Raw genomic sequence first — 22,333 nt, forward strand, 5'->3', positions numbered from 1 at the left:
TGTTCACTCTTTGCTACTTAGGAAGGGAAGAATCAGGGCCCCAGGTCCTCTCAGTGGACAGGACAAAGTTAGGAGGTTTATGTATACAAATAAATAGATATATGTGGTGTAAAGAAAAACCTTTTCCCTGAGAGAAGCCTTCCCGCCAGCCTGGTTCTAGAGCCGCATCAGTCCCAAATAACACATAAGACACTATATTAATTATGAAGCTGTTGGCCTTGCTTGTTTCTTACTGGCTAGCTCTGACTTAAGTAATTACTCCATAATTGTTAATCTAAGTATGTCTCTTACCGGAGAATAGTTCCGGGCTTCCTACCCCATGGCGTTACATCTTGATTCTCTGTGTTTCTCCTTCCAAGAGTTCTCCTGGACTCCTAGTCCCACCTATCTTGGTTCCCTATTGGCCCAACAGTGCTTTATTGACATATACATAGGACTTCCCCCATCAATGTGGATAAATAAATGTACCTGTATGTGTTTATTCATGTACATGTATATATATGTATTCAAGTGTGTAAATAGAAACACATACACATACAGACATGTTTACATCTGCTTGTATACTGAAAGCTGCAAGATCACACAGCCAGCCCCAGTGAATTACAAATTAATTTTGATTTTATTTTTTGCATATTTGTAACTCTTTTCCCTGCTGTGAAGACCCTGGTTCTCATTAACCTACATATCCCTCATTGCCTGTTCCCCGCCTCAGTGTGACCAACGCCTGTCTCATCCCTGCTGGCACATCCTTGCCTGTGAAGTTGCTTCTCCGGCTCTTGTCAGTCCATGCTGCCAGTGAATGATTGCCCTGTTTATTCATAACAGTTGAGCTGTGGCAGACATTTGCAGCTGTTCTCCTTGGGTACACCTCTGCACCTGACTCAAGTTTTGTCTCCTGTGGCTGCAGAGATGGAGGTGCTGCCCTTGGTCCACCGAGGGATGCAGCTACTATAAGGCTTGAGTTCCAGATGGTGGTGGCACACACCTTTAATCCCAGCACTAGGGAGGTAGAGGCAGGCGGATCTGTGTGAGTTCGAGGCCAGCCTAGTCTACCAAGCGAGTTCCAGGACAGCCTTCAAAACAATAAGAGAAACCCTGTCTTGAAAAACCAAAAAAGAAAGAAAGAAAGAAAAGAAAAAGGAAGGAAGGAAAAAGTTGAAAATAGAGCTCAGAATAAGTCCTAACTCTGCACGTTGTCTACATAATTCAGGGTGCAGACTTAAGAAAGATGGGTATCCTTGAAGCATTAGTGTCTTGCTTTGTTTTTCTCTGTTGATTAGCCTTGTTGTGATATGGACAGTCCTAATGAGCAAAGACAAGTTCATTTGGGGCTATATAAATTCAGTGAGCAGAGAATAGTGCCTTCAAGTCCAGTAAGCCTGGCTTTTCAAAAACTTCTGTAAAGAAAAGTACACAATAAAGATGACCTACAGGTAGCCCATCCTTCTAGAACTGTATAGTCTATGGGTAAGTTAGATGAGCAATTTGGTTAAGACATGGTGCTCGATGTCTAAAGATTTAGATTTGATTCCCAGTCCTTCTGTCTAAAGCCTGTATGCCTTTAGCCAAGTAACTTCCCTGAGGTCTCATTTCCCAGGCTCTATCTAATGGGTTCATTGAATGTATGTCCTTTAATAACCGTATGTGTTGTCCAAGATCCTGACTGAACAGTATCGGGAAGGACCATCCAGTACATGCTTCTAAGGGCTCGGTGTGTCTTTTTTAAGGTTCGCCTCTGTATTTGTGCCCCAGATTACTCATTCCAGGAAAAGGTTCCTGTAGCTCTTTTTTTCTCTTTCCTTCAGGGTCAGTTTTCTTCATTTTCTTTTAAGCCTTTTGTGGTTCAGATGTAGGTAGGTAGGTAGAATGGGGTTTATGATAGTTTATGCATTTTGATGACGCTGTCTCCTGGCCGTAAGTGTATGGACGCAGTGATTCTCATTCATCGTTTTGGGGGTGATAAAGCAGAGCTGTAAAGGAGTCTCCCATCCTCAGCATTGTTGGCATTGTGAGCCAGATGACCCTTTACTGTGGAGCTGTCATGTGCACTGCAGGAAGCTTGCAGCATCCCTGGCCTCAGCACTCTTCATTTGTGACAGTCAAAAAATGTCCCTTGGGAGCGGGGGTAAAGTTGTCAACAGCTGGAAAGTACTGACTATAAATAAATATTGCCTTAATAGCAATTACACAAGAATAACTAGTTACCTGCTTTCTTGATAGTCTTTCCAATGAGTTTTGACCTCTGGAGATGACAGTATACAATCGGAATTTGCACGAGCCTGTAGTAAGAATGCCAGTAATAACACAGTGGTTACTGAGGCAGGCTGCTTGCATCTCACCCTTCTAGGACCATAATAACAAAGATGATTCTAATAATAAGGCTGCCATTGTTGATGCCTTGTATGTGCCGGACAGTGCCCTAATGAAGTTTAGTTAAGCGTATTTCACTGGAGAAAACCTGTGAAATCTGCCCAAGTCTGATGGCAGCATGTTCCTGTCAACTTAATAACTGAAGTGAACATTTTGACTCTTGAGATGAGAAAGTCCAATTCCAAGTGAGTCCCATAGTAACCCAGATCAGAGGAACAAAGAGGTCATTTGCTAATGACAAAATATAACTACTAAGCCATGGTCAGTGGGTTTTTCTTAGCCAGCATTATCTGAGGTGAGCAGATTGTCTTGTGTCCCAACCGGGATATATATGTAGTGTTCAAATGAGCCCTCAAGGATATTCTTTTAAAGATAAAGAATCTGTATAATTTTTTTTTTGTTTTTGTTTTTTGAGACAGGGTTTCTCTGTGTAGATCTAGCTGTCGTGGAACTTGCTCTGTAGAACTCTTAAGAGGTTCACCTGCCTCTGCGTCCTGAGTGAGTGCTAGGAATAAAAGTAATGCACCACTCTGCCTAATCCCCTTGTTGTGCTTCCCAGCCCCTCATCTTCCCCCTCAAGATCTTGCTCTATGTCCTGGGCTGGCCTTAAACTCATGATCCTCCTGTATCATCCTCCCAAGTGCTGGGGTTACAGGCCTGTGTCACAACACCAAGCTCAGTTGGGTTCCCTGTTTCCCGTGTTCAAGGCAGCATCAACAGAAGTAGTTGTCATAGGACACATGCAGAAAGGGTTAGACTGAGAATTGCCACAGGAATTAGGCTATTATTTCTTTTTTGTTGTTGTTGGTTTTTTTTTTTTTTTTTTTTTGGTTTTATGAGACAGGGTTTCTCTGTATTGTTTTGGAGGCTGTCGGTCCAGCCTGGCCTCGAACTCACAAAGATCCGCCTGCCTCTGCCTCCCAAGTGCTGGGATTAAAGGCATGTGCCACCACCGCCCGGTGTAGGCAATTATTTCTTAGTTTTCTTGGATTGGAATATTGTTAAGGGTTTTTTGTTTTGTTTTGTTTTTTTTGGTTTTTCGAGACAGGGTTTCTTTGTATTGTTTTGGAGACTGTCCTGGAACTTGCTCTGTAGATCAGGTTGGCCTCGAACTCACAGAGATCCGCCTGCCTCTGTCTCCCGAGTGCTGGGATTAAAGGCGTGCACCACCAACGCCCAGCAAGTTTTTTTTTTTAATAATTTATTCTTATTTTTGTACATTGGCATTTTGCTTGCATGTATGTCTGTGTGAGGGTGTCAGATCTTGAAGTTACAGACAGTTGTTAGCTGCCATGTGGATGCTGGGAATGGAACCGAGGACCTCTGAAAAAACAGTTAGTGCTCTTAACCACAGAGGCGTCTCTGCAGCCCTATTGTTAAGGTTTTTAGGATGACTTTTGATGATTGATATTTATGTTAGTAATTGATTTTTATTTTACGAAAAGAGTTTTGATTGTAATATAATAGGTGTTTAACATGACGTGGTTTTACAAACTGAACATACCTGTATAACCAGCACATGACCAGGAAGAATTCCTTGTAATCCTTTTAATTACTGTGCCTCACCAAGGTAATGGCCTTCCAGATGAACATATAGTTTGATTTGTTTTTATGCTTGATATGAAAGATCCCGAATTTATAGAAATAAAATATAAGCTTAAACAGGGAGGGCACCCCACTAGAGAACTCAGAAAGTAAACAAAGGGCCACATCCCAGGAACTGGCCAAACCACAGAATGGGATGTATGGTTTAGCAACCTTAATTGCAGAAGGGCTGTAAACCCACAAAAGGCCAAATTCCGGGCTGCTGACCACCTGTGAAGAACTGACCAGGGTGTCAGAGATGGGAAACAAGGAGATGATAACCACCATTTACTTAGGGAGAGATGATTAACTCATACCAAGGTTTGAGGAATTTACAACGTGTAGGTCAGGAAGACATCTACTTCCCCTGGTCAGTGGTCACGAACCCCCCCCCCATCACAAGATAGGGACCCTCCCAAAGGCTTGTGGTTTTTGTCATTAAAAGCTGATTGTAACTGAACCTCGGGGCCAATCGGTCTAAAAGCTGACCGAGAGGCCCATCTGCAGATGCCTAATTAAAGCCTCTTGCGTGTTGCATCAATTGGTGCGTGGACTCTTGATTCTTGGAGCGACGAATCCAGCTTGGGGACCCCTCCTCAATTCGGGGAACTCCAACAGATATATATGCAAGTATATAGCATTTATTCTTGTATCCAGCCTCTTTCGCTCAGCCACCTCTTAGTGAGGCCCATTCTTTCTCTGCTCTGTTTTGTTTTCTCATTGGTATATGTTAACTCATTTGTGTGATTGAACCTCAGTATCTCTGTCTCTCTCTCTTTGAGACAGGGTTTCTCTGTGTAACAGCCCTGACTGTAGACCAGGCTGGCCTTGAACTCACAGAGATCCATCTGCCTCTGCCTCCAGAGTGCTGAGATTAAAGGCATGTGCCATCACCCCATCCACAGTATATTTCCTTATAGTCACTGGGCCTATCATATTTAGTTTGGACAATTATAAATAGTGCTACTATGCTATGGAAATAAGATATATTATTTTGAATATATATTTGATACTAGAATTGTTAGTTCACAGTGTCAACATTATTACATAGTGAATGTTTATGGTTGTTTTTCTTCTTTTTTAGCCAGGGTCTCACTGTGGAGTCCAAGCCAGTCTTGAATTTGTGGTAATTGTCCCTTCCGTACCCTGGAAGGCTGAGATTATAGGGGCAAACCACCATGCTTGTAGGAAGAGTTTTGAAGATGACTGTGGATTTGTGTTCCTGTATCAGTGTATGAGCTAGGGTGCTACCCATTCTGGTAGCTATGCAGTGGAATTTTAGAGAGTCTATGGGAAGAATTAGCTAAAAATTTGGAGCTCCTTGTAGCATTCATCTGCCACATCAACCCCATACCATCGTCAAAGCTTTACTGTAACCCCTTTCTTTATGTAATAGGGCACCCTGTCGGGACAAGCATAATCTGCACTCACAGTCAGCAAACACTCCCAGAGACGCTGTCTGGAGATGGTCAACTCAGTCCCATGTACTCGTGCCTCTCTGGAATTCCAGTTTTGCTCTCCAGCACTTCCACAACCCTTCATCATATGTAGAAGTGTGATTTTGTTATTTATTGTGTCTTTTTCTAGTTGAAGCTTTGTCAGTTTGTCATGACCCACTATGTCCTCTGCAGGGATGGGAGTTACATTAGATTCTTGGTAGTTTTCCATGAGCACAGTCCTGTTCCCTGATAATTTTTCTCCCCTATTATAATTTTTCTTTCTTTTTCTTGCTTTCTTGGACTGTTTAGAACTACCAGGATAGGGTTGAACAGAAACAGCACCTGGTTCTGGGGCTGAGGGTACTACATCATTTCAGCATTGTGCAAGATCACTGCTCTTGTTTTTTGTAAATGTGCTTTTTTAGATGAAGGAATTTTTTTAAAAACCTTTTATTGTGTATATGTATATGTATATGTGTATCTGAGTGAGTTACAGGTGGTTAGTAGCTATCTGACATCAATACTGGGACCCAAACTCATGTCCTCTGTAAGAACAGTGTGTCCTCTTAACTGCTTAGCCAGCTTTCCAGCCCTTGCTGACTTCCCTTTAACAGTTGTTGTTGGGCCTGGCAGTGGTGGCACACACCTTTAATCTCAGCACTCGGGAGGCAGAGGCAGGTGGAGCTCTGTGAGTTCGAGGTCAGCCTGGTCTACAGAGTAAGTTCCAGGGCAACCAAGGCTACACAGAGAAACCCTGTCTTGAAAAGCAAAAAAAAAAAAAAAAAAAAAAAAGTCATTATTGGTTTCATATAGTTAAATATGTACTCTTTATTTGCCAAGATGATTATGATTCTTCTTTTTTTCTGATTGTGTGGTTTCATGTATACTTTTGAAAAACAAGTCACATATGAACTGATTATGTAATTGTTTTCAGATAAGTCTTTGCAATGTCTCAGCTGTGTAATTCCTTCTAAAAAATTTATATACAGCAATACAATTTACATATTAAACAACTACAAATAGAATTTTTAAAGTAGTATTAAAAAGAAAAAAAGGAAAAATTTCAGGTTAAAAAGTCTTTATCCTAAAAGTGAATTTAAAAATAATAATTTTTTTTCTGGGTGATGTTGGCACACACCTTTAATCCCAGCACTTGGGAGGCAGAGGCAGGAGAATCTCTGAGTTCAAGGACAGTCTGGTCTACAGAGCAAGTGCCAGGAGAGGCTCAAAAGCTACACAGAGAAACTCTGTCTCAAAAAACAAATAATAATAATAATAATAATAATAATAATTTTTTCCTAAGTGGGTAAGTGTAATAAATGTATTCAGTGACTAGTCATACCTAATTCCTGTTGCATTAATGGTCAGTGGAATTAGAAAGAGAGCCCAGCTTTCACAATCACTGTCTCAAAGCAATACCACATGTTGGATTCTTTTGGAATGTAGAAATGGTTCTTAATGCTTCAGTACACACAAACTGAATTCACAGATCTACCATGTAAATGAAAGAAAACTATACTGGAGTTGAAACTAGGAAAAAAAAATAGCTTCATGCGTTCTTTGTGACTCATGTGTCCTTTGCCTTTCTCTTTCATGAGGCAGGGTCTCATGTGTCCTGGGTTTCTTGGAACTCACTGTGTATCAGGTTATGAACTTCTTTTTTTTTTTTTTTTTTTGGTTTTTCGAGACAGGGTTTCTCTGTGGCTTTGGAAGCTGTCCTGGAACTAGCTCTTGTAGACCAGGCTGGCCTCGAACTTACAGAGATCCGCCTGCCTCTGCCTCCCAAGTCAGGTGATGAACTTCTTTCTGATCGTCCTGAATGCTGGGATTATAGGCAGCAGCACGCCTGTCTATTGGTGCTGGGGACTGAACCTAGGGCTTCATGCCTCATAGGCAAGCATTCTACCAACTGGGCTACATCCCCAGCCCGTATTTTCCTTTTTATGGGGCATGTATTGTGAGACCGGTTTTTATCTCTGGGACTCCATTGGCAGATTCAGAATGTTCTAGGATCCTTCCACTGCCTGCTTTTGTTTTATATGAAAAATTCTGAAAACTTTCCTTGGAGCGGTTTTGACTCACTTATTTTATTATTTGGCATCATAAGAAAGAATAATGGGGTCAAGGTAGCTGGGAGTCAAGGAAAGCCATATATGACTGCTCTAGGTACCACCTGCCGCCCTGTGCCTTCCCACGCTTCCTCTTTGTCCATATTCCTGCTTTGCCACAAGTCAGCTACCTGACTGACTGCAGTTGGGCAAGTTATTTAATCACCAGGTGTTGTTTCTTCCTGGGGTTGAGGAAGTTGACCATCCCAGCAGCTATGAACCACCATGTAAATAGAATGAGAGGATTAAGTGAGCGATTTACAAAATAATAACTTTAACAACAATGGGAGTAACTGTTAGGATTAGGTTTGTACAATGCTCTCTTACATTTTGTAATAACTCAAGGACAGTTTGTGCACAGGGTGCTCATGATGAAGGCTGTGCCCCACCTGTACCTATACCTGGTAAAAAGGCCCGTGCTAAGAGTTGTAGCTGGGAGGCTTAAAGAGGAAGTTTGGTTCATTTGCTTCAGCTTTATAAAGTTCCTGGGAGGCATCCCTGTTGATGTCTCACATTAGGAATTAACAGCTCTTGATAAGCAGGCACCTGAACTACAGTCAGTAAAGAACTGGTATTTAAAGTGCTATTGCTATAGGGTTCATTTAAATTCAGCCACCCTAATTCATTTATGGTTTTAGTTGTTGATTGTGAACTCTTTTCCAGAGGTCCAGGGCACAGAGTTAGGCTTCTGCCTAGAGAAGGGTCTTTTCCAACTGTGGGAAGATGTGAGTTAGCCCACAGGCTTAGTCTGTGTCCTCTTTCATGAGCTATCTTCTTTATGAACTGAAGAGAACCCACCCTTAGACAGAAGAGCCATGGAGAGATGGTGCCTTGAGACATACTGCTACTTTTTTAGATCCAGTAACACTTACTTGATAGCTGTGCTCATAATGTAAGTTAATATGTTGGCATCATAGGCATCCCCATACTAACAGGAACTCTCTGCTCTGTTTCCATTGGGGAGCAGGGGGTTTTGGCTGTGTTTCTGACCCGGTGCTTAGCTCTGTGCCTTTCCTCCACACGCAGGGGTGTTGTAAGATCTGGTTTCCATTTACGGTTGGGGAGTGGATGGGTGGATTCCACAGAGGGAGGTTTTGATTTATACACATAACTATTAGCATGATCACTTACCTGTCCAGGTTTGCAGGTCATTGCTTCTAAACTGGTTTTACTCAGATCTCGTGGAGTACAACTGGGATAGGAAGAAAGTCAGTAGTAAAGTAAACTTTCCCAATCTATTATTAAACAGACCGTGGAACACTTAACGACACATGAGCAAGACAGGTCATCTGAATAAAAGGCTATTTACATAGTGAGATTTCAGAAGCAGTAAAATCACATTCAATTTAAGAGATGTTAGAAACTTCATAAGGCATAAATCTGTCGGTCTCCAGCTTTGTAAATCACAGCCTTCTTTCTGTGGAACACCCCAATCCACTCCCCGATCCACTCTCCAAACCACATACCTCTGGGGCCCAGCATGATGACCTAACAGGTAAAGGGGCTCACTGCCAATCCCAAGGACCTGAGCTGACTTCCTCAAGCTGTCTTCTGACTTCCACACACAAAAATAAATAAAAATGTTGTAAAAAATTAAAATTCTTTTAAAAAAACTAAATTCTTAAAAACTCAGTACAGGGATTTGGAAATGACTTTCTATTATACAGATTTGTTTTGGAAAACATGAAATCCAGGCCTTTACATGCTTTACTTGATAATTTTTTGTTCGTTTGTTTGTTTGTTTTTCGAGACAGGGTTTTCCTGTGTAACCCTGGCTGTCCTGGAACTCACAGAGATCTGCCTGCCTCTGCTTCCTAGGTGCTTCGATTGAAGGTGTGTACTGCCACCACCACCTGGTTATAATTTTGTTTGTGTTTGGTCTTGATTTTGCAGTGCCGGGGACGGAACCAGGCCTGGCACATGCTGAGCTCCTAGCCAGCTACTGAGCTCCATCCCCAGCCCATGACTTCAGGTGGAGGTTCTGCTTGCATTGCGGTTTGAAGACCATCAGGCTTCCGGGTTTCTGCTGTGGTCACCTGCTTCTTTCTGTTAAGAGGCTTTCTTCTTCCCTTCTACTCCGATTGTCCCTGTCTCTCTCTTCTCCTGAACTGGGCTAGGTACTGCTCTTTTCTTACTTCATTGTGCTGCCAGATAAGCTTGTCACCAACTTAAAAGATAAATTCCTTTCCTGTCCACCTGGTGTGTCTGTGGTCCTGCAGAGCGAGGGCTCTGGCATCCTTATCTTTATAGTGGATGGATGTACACCCGTGTGGTGCCCGGGCCTGGGCCCTCTTGGGCCTCCTGAAATGATTGTTGGGTATGGGGGTTGGGCTGAGGCCCATTCCAGCAGGGTGTGAATTGTGATGGTGAGTTTTTGGGGAATGATTTGGGGTAATGATTTGCCCTCCCAAGCTTCCACTTCTGGGGATCTTGTTAAATGCAGAATGTGGCTGAGTAGGTCTGTGGTGAGTTCTGATAGTTTAAGTCTCACCAAGCTCCCAGGAGGAGTCAGCACTGCCAGTTCTCCAATTACAAAGGGTTGGATAGTTTGGTTGGCTTTTGTGAGTATAGTTGTTTTAAATTCTGAAGAAAATCACAAAGGAAGTCGTTTCTAAACATGCCTGTGTATCAGATTGCTGGGTGATGACAGTTCTGTACTTTAGGAAGTTTCCAACATAAGGTAATGTCCCTAAAGTTGACAGCAGTTTTAGTGCTCCTACAATTTTGACTTTGACAAGTTAAAAATACCAAATAAATGTCTGGGAAAGCATGTGAATTAGCATTTGCTCCTCATCTAAAACACTGGATGCTTGCGTATTGAAGTCGAGGCTTATACTAATGAGCAAGCCGAGATAGAGAGACATGTGATCTCCTGAGAATAGATATAAGTCCACAGACAGGCAAGCTGCTGATGACTCCATCATCAGAGGAGGCGTCCCCAGTCATTCCAGTTCCCCAGAAGGTAAGAATCAGCTCTCTGTAGAGAGGGTTGGTACTGTCTGGAAATGAGTCCTTTTCAGAATGTTGCTTATGTTTCCTTTTTGTCTTTTTTACTTCCTTGGAAAGCTGTAGTATTTGATATGCAGCATTGCTAGTTGGGAAGGTTTTTTTTAGCTATTCTTGATTCTGTGTACAAATGTCTAAAAGTAGTTGCATTGGTTTTTATGTGTAACTTAGAGGATAAGTTTGTCTCCTCAGCTACACAGGGATATGAATCAGGTACAACTTCAGTGTCCAAATGCTTACAGCCATGTCCGATGGACTCCAGTCATTGAGAAATAGTGTTTGCTAGACCTGCAGCTGTCAGTCCTGGTATCTGTCTGTTTCCTACTCTCTGTTGTACTGAGAGTGTGTATTGAGGGAAGCTTGTGAGTCATCATTGTCATATTTCAAGTCATTTGTAATCTTTGGATCTCCTAAAGCGAACTGCCACTAGCAGAAGCTGCATTGCATGTAAAGATCTTCTAGGCTTAGCTCTCACCTGAGGAAAAGCTTTATCAGAAGCATGGGCTCTCCCTGTAGTGGGCATGCTGAAGCACATGTGTGCTGCACACCGGGCTCCTTATTAGCACATTTGTTTGTTTGTTTTGTGACAGTGTCTTATTATGTAGCCCTGGCTGACCTGGAACTCCATATGTAGACCAGGCTAGCCTCAGTAACAGAGGTCTACATGTCTGTGCCTCCCAAGTGCTAGGATTAAAGGAATTCATGACCATGCATGTCTCCCTTTTTCCTTCCCTCTCTCCCGTCCTTTTTTTTTTTAAGTATGGGCCAAATGTTTCTCATCTTTTTTTTTTAGATGTATTTATTTACTATATATACAACATCTGTCTGCACCAGAAGAGGGCACCAGATCTCATTACAGATACTTGTGAGCCACCATGTTGTTGCTGGGAATTGAACTCAGGTTCTCTGGAAAAGCAGTCAGTGCTCTTAACCATTGAGCCATCTCTCCAGCCCTCCCTTTTTCTTTGGGGTGATTATTTGGTAGCATATTATGTCTAGTTAGGGTATTGTCTCCCCTATTATATGTCTTTCTCTTTTTTTGGTACACAGTCTTGCTATGTATCAAAGGCTGACCCAGGACTTGCTGTGTAATCAAGGATGGCCTCAAACTCAGTATCCTCCTGCCTCACCCTCTAAAGTACTAAGAGACTACCTGCCTGTAACTAATTTAACATTATGCTGCCACTAAGTTGAAATTCGGTTCCCCCAACCCACACCCCTAGTGCTGGGCATTGCACATTAGGGAAATCACCTATGATCTAGTCACAGTCCTAACCCTTGAATTCTTTCTGTTTGTTTAGGCTTTTCTGAGATTGGGTGGTGAGTGGGAGAGGTCGAGGGGCATAGTGCGTGTGTGTGAGGTGTCTTGGTATCTAACCACTGCTGATCTTTTGAAGATCCAGCCTCAGTGTGTTGACTTTATAGGTGTATGCCGCCAGTGTAATGAAGGCATTTGCTACTTCTGGTTTTTTGTTTGTTTGTTTGTTTGTTTTAAGACAGGGTTTCTCTATAGCTTTAGAGCCTGTCTTGGAACTCGCTCTGTAGACGAGACTGGTCTCAAACTCACAGAGATCCGCCTGCCTCTGCCTCTAGAGTGCTGGGATTAAAGGCCTGTGCCACCACCACCTGGCGGCATTTACTACTCTAAACAGATTTGTCCCTTAAGAATCAATCAATCCCCAGGCTGTTGCCTAAGCTTGTGACCTTATTTGAAGTCTTAAACACAGTTTTTCCTTATCCTGGGATGTGTGTTTTTGTCACAAACACTGGTTTTTTAGACTTTGTAATCAGATTTTCATCTTTCTTTAACAGTAAAATTGCTTTATGGCTACTGACATAGGAAATAGTTGTTAGTGATGGCATTTCACCTGAGCATGGTGGAACATGCTGGTACCTGCTTGAAATTTTAGCACTTGGAAGTAAAGACCAACAGATCAGGAATTCAGTGTCATCATCAGCTACATTTTCTAGTTTGAAGCCAGCCTGTTAAAAAAACACACACACACAACCCCATTCCCAAAACAGGCATCTCTCTTTCAAATAACTGCCCCCATTTTCCTTAAAATGTCCTAAAATATCAGCGTGCGTGCGTGCATGCGTGCGTGCGTGCGTGTGTGTGTGTGCGTGTGTGTGTGTGCGTGTGTGTGTGTGTGTGTGTGTGTGTGTGTAGAAGCTAAAGGCTGATGGTGAATATATTCTTTAGTAATTTCCACCTTACTTTATTCATTTGTGTGTATGTGAGAGGCTAAGCATGTACTTTGGCATACATGTAGAGGCAGAGGACAACTTGCAGAGGTTCCAGGGATTGAGCTTAGTTTGGTTTGGTGGCCAGTACCCTTATCTGCTGAACCATCTATCCAGCTCCCACCTAAGCTTACTCACTGAGCCAAGGTCTGTAGGTCAAACCCAGAGTTCCCACTGTGACTAGTCTTGGTAGTCAGCTTGCTCTGAGATCCTCTGAGTCTACCTTAGAGCCTAGGATTGCAGGAGCGCTACCTCACCTACTTGCATTTCCGTGGGTTCTGAGGCTCTGAACTCGGGTCCTCATACTTAGGGCAGCAGGTGTTTGATCACAGCCCTCTCCTACACCCCTGTCTTGAGATGTTAACACAGTGTTTTATCCAGAATAATGATTGCTGGTCATGGAGTTCTAGGTATCCGCCTGTATCTGTGCCCACAGTGCTTGGGTTAGAGGGAGTTGCAGCATCCAGTTTTTACATTGGTGCCCAGATGTGAACTCAGTTCCTCATGCTTGTGCAGTAGGTATTTTATAGACTTAAGACCTCGTCCTAGACCCAGCTTTGTATGTTATGTTTTTTAAAAGAAAATTTATTTTTAATCTGTCTGTGTCTGTCTGTCTGTGTTTTGTCTATGTGCACATCTGTGCACCACATACATACCTGGTTCCTACAGAGTGCAGAAGAGGTCATTGGATCCCCTGGGACTAGAATTCTAACTAATAGCCTGTTGTAAGCTGCCATGTGGGTCCTGGGAATTGAACCCCTAGGTCTTCTGGAAGAACAACCAGTGCTCTTAACCTCTGAGCCATCTTTCCAGCCCCTATTTTTTTTTTTAAGAAAGTATTTGTACTCTAAACAGGGCAAACTCATTATTAGCCCTGCCTGTATAAGGCATGATGTGGCTTAAATTTTTTGTTTTATATGTATGCTTTGCATGTTTTTGTGTACCAGTTGTAAACGTGTGCCTGGTGCTTGTGGAGGCCAGAAGAGGGCTTATCATCTGAAGCTGGAGTTACTGATGGTTGGGCGCCAGCAGATGGCTTCTGGGAACCCAGCCTGGGTCCTCTGCAAGACCAGCAAGTTCTCTTAACCACAGAGCTGTCTCTCTAGTCCTGTATTATGTGAGTTTTAAAACCAGTATTATACATTTAGTATTACTGATAGTAATGACCTTTAAAATTCCAGATAACAGTGGAGAATGGTGGCAGACACCTATAGTCATAGTTCTTGGGAGCCTGAAGCAAGAGGATAGTGAATTTGAGGATAACTTGGGTTGTATAAAGAAGCCATCTTACAAAAACAAAGCAAAACCAGCCAACCAAAACCAATGTCTTTTTTTGGGATGGAATATATATGAGACTGTGTTAATAGCAAATCTCTTTGGTTTACCAGCTTTTACTCTGATTACATACATAATTTTATATAATTTCACAGAGGAAGGCATTCTGTTAAAAATCAGACTAGACTTTTCTCCTAATGCCTTAAGGTTCCCTCCTCATTCTTACATGTATGTATAGTGCGCATATGTCTTTGCATGCTTGGCATATGTGTGGGCACATGCGTGTGTGGGGGGCATGGAAGTCCAAGTTTGATGTCAAGAATCTTCTTTGATTATTCGTGTATTTTAGTTGGGGTGAGGAGGTCTGTTCATGAACTAGTTTCCCATGTGACTTGTCTTATTAACCAGTTTGATCTGGGGATCTCCAATCTCCACCTTCAGAGGCCAGAATTACAGGTTAGCCACCTCACCCTCCTGACATGGGCTCTGAGGCTCTGATCTCATATCCTCACTGGTATTTAAGTAACAAGCGCTTAGCCACTGAGTCATCTCACAAAACTATTTTAGCACAATATTTTATCCAGATAATTCCATGCCTATTTATCTTTAGGCCTGGCTGTTGGTCATTTGTTTGTTCTTATTGTCATAATATGGATGATCTAGACCAGTGTTCTATCTCTGAGCTAAGTTAGCAGCCCTGGCTATCATCAGTCTTCAAAGACCTACCTTTGTCTTCTAAAAAGCCATGGTACCAGCGTTAGGTTAATGTCTTTGTAATTTCAGATGTGTTTTCGACTTTATCTGATTTTCATATGAACTGGTCAGTACTTGAGATTTAATGTTTTGTCTGTTAAGCAATTTCTAGCTAAAGTACCACCCTATGGAATCCCATTTGCTGGTGGTTCCTTTTTGGTCACTGTCTCTGGCCTTCCTGGAGAAGAAAGAGCAGACTACCAGAAAAAACCCTTTGCTCTTTTGGACTGTGCTGAGATTGAACCCAGGGCCTCAGACATGCTAGGCAAGTGCTTGGCCAGGGAACTGTAGCCCCAGCCTGAGGAAACCCTTGAAGGGTAAGAATGCTCCTGCGTGGCAGTCAGCTCTTCAGCAGGTTACAAAAATCACTTGGGGGCTTCCTGACTTTTCATTTGTTTTGCGGCCTGGCTTTTGTTGCTGCCATAGGCAGCTTGTTTGTCTTGTTTCCCAGTGTTGTTCTTCATGGAGACTATTCCGTATGCTCTGAGCACACATGTGTAAGATCAGATGATGTTGTTCAGCCTTATCTTAGACTCCATCAGGCTGAGCAATTTGACTGATTCAGGATAGATTCTTACACAGTCTCTCACCTTACTCTCTAGCAGATACCTTTGACTTGTTTGAACTTAGTTATTAGTGATTGAAAGCCCAGTTGAAAGAGCACACTGACCAGCTCATGGTCCAGCCATCCTGTTAGGTCTCCATTGGAGTGCTTATCTAGATACAGAAGAGGTTCCAGGGAACAACACTGTTAGTTCATCTCTGAAGAGTGAGGTCTGAGGTAGAGAGAAGGGATGACTACACCCACCAAGTAGCCTATAAAGCATTTCCTTCAGGGCTCAGTGGGAAAGCAGGCTTGGCCGTGTGTGAATCAATTCAGCCATTAGCAGCAGAAGCTGCAACACCAGAAGCTGCAGCCAGGGGTTTGGGTTTGTTTTCTGTTGTTTTGGATGATGTTATATGAATTTGCTTGATGTTCTTTCTTTTTTTAAAGAGCAGTCACTATACAACAAATATCCTTTTCTTTCTAGTTTCCAAAAAAAGACTTATAGCAAAATGAATAATCCAGCTATCCAGAGAATAGAAGACCAGATTGTCAAGTCTCCCGAAGACAAACGAGAATATCGTGGACTGGAGCTGGCCAATGGCATCAAAGTGCTTCTCATCAGTGATCCCACCACGGACAAGTCATCAGCGGCACTCGATGTGCACATAGGTACAGTTTAGTCTTGTGGCGTATCCAGTGGCGACAGCATTTGATAGAAGGTGCCATGAGTGTGAGGACCCAATAGTTATCACATTTATGATTTTCTTATGTTTTTATTACTTTTTGTTTGATTTGGTTTTGTTTTTGAGACAGGATCTTACTCTGTAGCCTAGGCAACCTACAACTCATGTCGGTCTCTAATTTGACATGATCCTGCCTCTCAGGTTATAGACAAAAGCCTCCATGCCTGTTTGTGGTGTTTTGAGACGTGATCTCACTATTAGCTCAGGTTGATCTTGAACACATTTAATAGAGTCTTTTTATGTTTTCAACTTAGGAGATGTAGTAGCAAAGGAATTCATTCCATTCTTTTTCTCTGGTATATGAGCTTGCTATTTTAGGAATCTTAGGTATACATTTCTTCTATATGTAATGTCAATTTAGTCCTATTATCTGCAACACAGATATATGTTTAATGGGAAAATAGTTCTTTTTAATAGTGGTTTCTTCTTTAATAAAATCTTTAATCATTGACATTTTAGAATTGGGGGAATAAGGTAATATTGAACAAATAACTACTGCTTACCTTAAAGCAGTGCTTTGCAAATACCTAATTTTGTTTCTTTTTTTTTTTTTCCCTAGACAGGCCTGTTATGTAGCCCTGGCTGTCCTGGAACTCACTATGTAGACCAGTCTGCTAATACCTAATTTGTATTCAGGGGGCTAAGATAGGAGTATATAAAAGACATCACTGAAGCAAGAGAAGTAAAGTGTTCTGCTTACAATTTCACAGCTATGCTGAGTATGGTGGCTCACTAGCAAGTGGGGTTGGAGGATTACTGCAAGTTTTAGACCCACGTGGGGTACATAGGGAGACTTTATTTTAAAACAGCAGTGAACAGAAAATCAGAAATAAGAAAATTTTGTAATTGTGGAGCTGATGCTCCTCCAACTAGGCTCCCCAGGGACATCACACCGTTGACCCAGTGTTGCCCCCTCAGTGATGACCAGGCCTTGGGTCTTTTTGTTTGTTTTGTTTTGTGAGACAGGGTTTCTCTGTGTAACATCCCTGACTGTCCTGGAATTCACTCCATAGATCAGGCTAGCCTCGAATTCATAGAGAGCCAGTCCAGTCATCTGTCTCTGCCTCCCAAGTGCTGGGATTAAAGGCATGTGCCACCACTGCTGGCTAAGCCTGGGTCTTCTTGTTGACTTTCTAAGTAGTGCCATTTCAGAACAGCCGCACTTACCTCTCCTAGTGTGTGTAATGTTGAGAATTTCTGTTTACTAGCCGTTACCAGTAAAAAGTGATTAATTACATATGTGTTTTCTCTTCCAGGTTCATTGTCAGACCCTCCAAATATTGCTGGCTTAAGTCATTTTTGTGAACATATGCTGTTTTTGGGAACAAAGAAGTATCCTAAAGAAAATGAATACAGCCAGTTTCTCAGTGAACATGCTGGGAGCTCGAATGCCTTTACTAGTGGAGAGCATACCAATTACTATTTCGATGTTTCCCATGAACACTTAGAAGGAGCCTTGGACAGGTAACACTGAATGCTTTGAAAATATTGAATTTTGTACAGCTACTCACATTAATAAAAATGGTAATTCCTGTTTTTCAAAGATGACATCACCTTTTTATAGTTTAACAGAGATACTGTAGGGCCAATGAGTGTTGCCCTGATTTTGATAAGAGATCCATGTGATGGAAGGAGACAAAAGTTGTCCTCTGACCACCACATGTATCCCTCTCTTCCTCCCTGCCCAAGATAATTAAAGTATTTTTTTTAAAGATATTTTGTAGCCAGGTATAGTGGCAAATGCCTCTACTCCCACTCTGGAGGCAGAGATAGGTGGTGTGAAATCCAGGCCATCCTGGTCTACATAGTGAATTCCAGGCCAGCCAGGGCTACATAGTGAGATCCTGTCTTTAGAAAACAAGCAAAACAAAAAACTCTGTTTTTAAAGCAGAAAAATTAATGAGGTGTCACATATTTACTTCATGACACAACTATAAACTGGCATTTAGGACTGTAAATATTATATTGACTTATAAAATTGTTGCTAGCTCTTCTCATTCTGACTGAACTCCCATCTTTAACAGATGGTAAACAATAGCGTATGAGAGGGCCTGGAGAGGTGGCTCAGCAGTAAGAATACTGCTGCTCTTCTAGAACATCTGGGCTTGTCCCAGTACCACTTGGTGGCTCAGAGCCACCTATAACTCTTAATTCCAGGGAATCTGTTGCCTTTCCCCCTCACAGATCTCTTTTAAAACTCTCTTAGTGTTCTAGAATGTTATGTCTTAGATAGTCTCTTTCTCTAGTGTCACACTTCTCAGTGATACCTACTTAGTGGATATAGAGTTCAAAACAAAACAAAGCAAAATCCTGTGTGTGAGTGTGTGCATGCCATGGTTTTGTGTTCTGTGTTCCTGTGCAGGCATGTAGATGCCACAGAGTGCACGTGGAGGTTAGACAAGCTTGCATGTCAGTCCTTGTCTTGCATCATATGAAATAGTCTCTTGTCATTTGCTACCACAGACAACACCAGGCTAGCCTACCAGCTCCCCTGAGGAGTACTGGTTTACAGACTCAGGGTACTGTGTCTGGCTCCAAATTCAAGTCTTCAGCCTTGCACTGCAAAGGGCTTTACTCAGTGAGCCGTCTCTCCAGCTCGGATATAGTCTATCCAACCTGCTATTTCAACCTTGAGGATGTCTTGAGAGCATTTTATGGAGCAGGCTCCATTAGAACAATGTTATTTGTTTCGTTTTTAAAAAATTTAAATTAGCCAGTGGTGGTGGCACACACCTTTAATCCCAGCATTTGGGAGGCAGAGGCATGTGGATCTCTGAGTTGGAGGCCAGCCTGGTCTACAAAGTGAGTTCCAAGGTAGTCAGGACATTAAACAGAGAAACCCTGTGTTGAAAAACCAAAATAAAAATAACCTTTTTATTTGTGTGTATGTGCAGTGATGCACATGTCATGAGACACATGTAAAAGTCAGAGGACAGCTTGTGAGTTCCTTATCTCCTTCCACTGTGTGGGTCTTGGGCATTGAACTCAGGTCATCAGACTTTAGTGGCAGACACCTTTGCTTGTCAAGCCATCTCCATCTTGCTGACCTCTAATTTAAGTTTTTTTTAAAAAGTAAATACATTCTTTTTCACATTTATTTATGTATGTATTTTATGTTTATGTTTATGGGTGGTTTTTTTTCCTGTGTGTACACCAGAAGAGGGCATCAGATCCCATGGGACTGTAGTTACAGATGGTTGTGAGCCACCATCTGGGTACTGGGAATTGAATTTAGGACTTCTAGAAGAGTAGCCCTACGGACTCAAGAAAGGTATATTGGTTGCTTAAGTTGCATACCATGTTATTTGTTAAATTGATGCTTATTAAAAATTCATAGGCTATTTACTATTTTATAAAAGCTCATAATCATGACTTAGACGTTGTGACATACTTAAGGATTTTCACTGCACTATTTTTATCTACTAATTAAAGTTTTTCTAAAATTTGAATCACACCTTTTAAAATTCAGTTACTCACTTTGTTTGTCCTGAGGTGCTTGAGTTTTAATGAGATTTATACTGCGGGCTGTACATTTAAGATTTTTAAGACATATTAAAAATTATCATTAACTGTGTATGTGAGTGTGTGTGCTTGTGAGATGTGTGGTGTGTATATGTGTGTGTCTGTGATGTGTTTGTGACTGTGTAATATGTGTATGAGTGTGCATGTGTGTGATAAAGTGTGATGTGTTTGTGACTTGTGTGGTGTGTATGTGTATATGTATGTTTGTTGGGGGGTAGAATTTATGCACATGCCTCGACGCATATACAGAAGTCAGAGGGAATTTGATTCTCTTGCTACTGTGGATTCCTGAGACCAAACTTAGATTTTCAGGCTTGCATGGCAAGCACTTTTGTTTGCTGAGATGTTTCATTGGCTAGACAGTTAAGGTTTGATAATTGTCAACTAGTTTCCCCCCTTCTGAGGAAACTTAAGTCTCATAGAGATGTCAAATTGCAAATCTTAAGTAGTAGACTACAGCTGTCTTTTTTTTTTTTTTTTTTTTTTGGTTTTTTGAGACAGGGTTTCTCTGTATTATTTTGGAGACTGTCCTGTGTAAAGTGAAGCTTTTTCTTTGCTAGCCGCTTTGGTTTATTCCCCGCCAGCCGCCTGGGCTCTGCCGCGATGTAGTCCCCAAATAACACACAAGACGCTGTATTAATTATGAAGCTGTTGGCCTTGCTTGTTTCTTATTGGCTAGCTCTGACTTAAGTAATTACCCCATAATTATTAATCTAAGTATGTCTCTTACCGGAGAATAGTTCCGGGCTTCCTACCCCCATGGCGTTACATGTTGACTCTCCTGTGTTTCTCCTTCCCAGAATCCTCCTGGACTCCTAGCCCCACCTATCTAGATTCCTATAGGCTCAACAGTACTTTATTGACAAATAACAGGCAAATAACAGGACTTCCCCAACATCTCCTCTTTTCTGTTTAAACAAAAGAAAGGTCTTAACTTTAACATAGTCAAATTATATACAACAGAACAGTTATCAAGTAAGAATACAGTTACAATATTTTGTCTATCAACATTCAGCAAGATTTAAAGAAAATATCATCTATCTCATTCTTGTGAGTCCAAAGTCCTATATGTAGCTTATCTTTTATCATAACTAAGGAACACTATAACTATCTGTCTTCAACTCCATCAAAGGCCACAGAAGGATAATATATAAACACTAGGATTGACAAAGATATCTTACTGCCTGGACAGTCACCCGAAGTTCCTCTGTAATGTTGGGGCATCCATCTTCAGCCTATAGGAGGCCACAGTGTGTCTGGAACACTTCTCAGCAAAGCAGGAAATTTCAAACTGTCCATCTGCATCAGCAGTCTGTCAGTCATTTTTCTGTCCTGTAGAAAGTCTGGTAGACTCTTCCATGAAGCAGGAACCCTGTAAGACTGAGTTCAACAGTCACTTTCCTGTGGGTCCTGCATGTCCAGATTATACAACAACAGTCAAGCAGTACAGGCAAGAGCAGTTTCTTGCCCAAATGGCTAATCTTGCCATATTGAAAGCAAACTCCATAACAAGTTTCTTCGATACCCATCTTCCTCTCAGACGTAATTGGTGCTGCCAGGAGCAGACATTTCTCATTTTCAAGAAAAACCCTAAACCATTTTAAATGCCATTTTCTGAATGTCTTTGAAAGGTTTGAAGACTGTTTATCTGTCTCAAATACATCTCTATATATCTAGAAATCCTAACTTACCTAACTATAAATTCTATTATAAGTAACTATCTATAGTCTGTATTGAATTATGCATTACATTTTAAAAGATCAGTATAAGCACAATACTTAATCAAGAGGAGAAATATACACATCACAAAAATTGACCTTGAATTTGTATCAATAAATGAAAAACAATACCCATACCATAATTCCCCTTTTTACCATTAAAAGGAGATCAGCTGTTATAAACAAGATGGGTATTAGGATGTCGCTCATTGACTCCAATAGAGAGCTTTGTCGACCTGTCCAGTGATGATGTATATATTGATGTATATACAGGAATTTCTGAACACCCAATGTAATATTTACTATCCCAGCACACCAGTGACAGAGAATGGTGGGTCACAATGCTGGTTTTAGGAGATGGGATGCGAAATCCAACGAGGAATTAACTCTAGTTAACAGTAATTGTGGTTTCTATTTGGGCTGCCATTGTGCAGGACCAAGCCCTCTCTGTATTGTTATGCCATAAGGTCCCAGTGCTGGGATTAAAGGTGTGCACCACCAACGCCTGGCCAGCTGTCTTTTAAAATCAGTTTTAACCTTTTAATGTTAATATGCTTATGTTTTCACCAATTTTAGCATCTCTGGAAAGATCAACACCTCTGACTTTACATATGTCCAATAGTGTATTTTTCTTCTATTATTTAGAACTTCTTTTATATTCCTTTTTCTTAGAGCAATGGTACTTTTTTCTTCTGTCTCTGTCTCTGTCTCTGTCTCTCTCTCTCTTTAAAATGAGACAAGGTCTCACTATGTCCCTGGCTCTGCTGGAATTCAGTCTGTAGATCAGGCTGCCCTGGAACTCGGAGATCTGCCTGCCTCTGCCTCCCGAGTTTTGGGGTTAAAGATGTGCACCACCAGGGCTGGCCCTATATTTTTTTTCCCCTGGGTCTTCTGCATTCTCGGCAAACATTCTGTTACTGAGCTGTGTCCTCAACCCCAATTTCTTCTGGTCTTATGTAAATCATGTTAACTAACAGTTTCAAAAGTATTTTAAAAGTTTTTCTTTCAAAATCGTAGTTCTCAA

At 41.6% G+C, this 22,333-nt stretch overlaps 1 protein-coding gene across 5 annotated transcripts in view; it reads left to right on the forward strand.

Moving 5' to 3' along the window:
* Positions 1-22,333, forward strand: part of Ide (insulin degrading enzyme) — an 89,470-nt gene that overhangs the window by 13,725 nt on the left and 53,412 nt on the right. For 2 of the 5 annotated variants that reach the window (XM_021224833.2, XM_005063650.4), the window contains exons 2-3: positions 15,811-15,995; positions 17,326-17,533. In XM_021224833.2, coding sequence (XP_021080492.1) covers positions 15,811-15,995; positions 17,326-17,533 — 393 coding nt within the window. Of the gene's footprint in view, positions 1-9,394; positions 9,619-10,383; positions 10,464-13,723; positions 13,869-15,810; positions 15,996-17,325; positions 17,534-22,333 lie in introns of those variants that run through there. The other 3 variants (XM_040744995.1, XM_040744992.1, XM_021224826.2) reach the window with 3 other exon arrangements.

This window comes from Mesocricetus auratus, unplaced genomic scaffold (assembly GCF_017639785.1).
Source record: "Mesocricetus auratus isolate SY011 unplaced genomic scaffold, BCM_Maur_2.0 Super-Scaffold_4256, whole genome shotgun sequence".
NCBI classification, from domain to species: domain Eukaryota; kingdom Metazoa; phylum Chordata; class Mammalia; order Rodentia; family Cricetidae; genus Mesocricetus; species Mesocricetus auratus.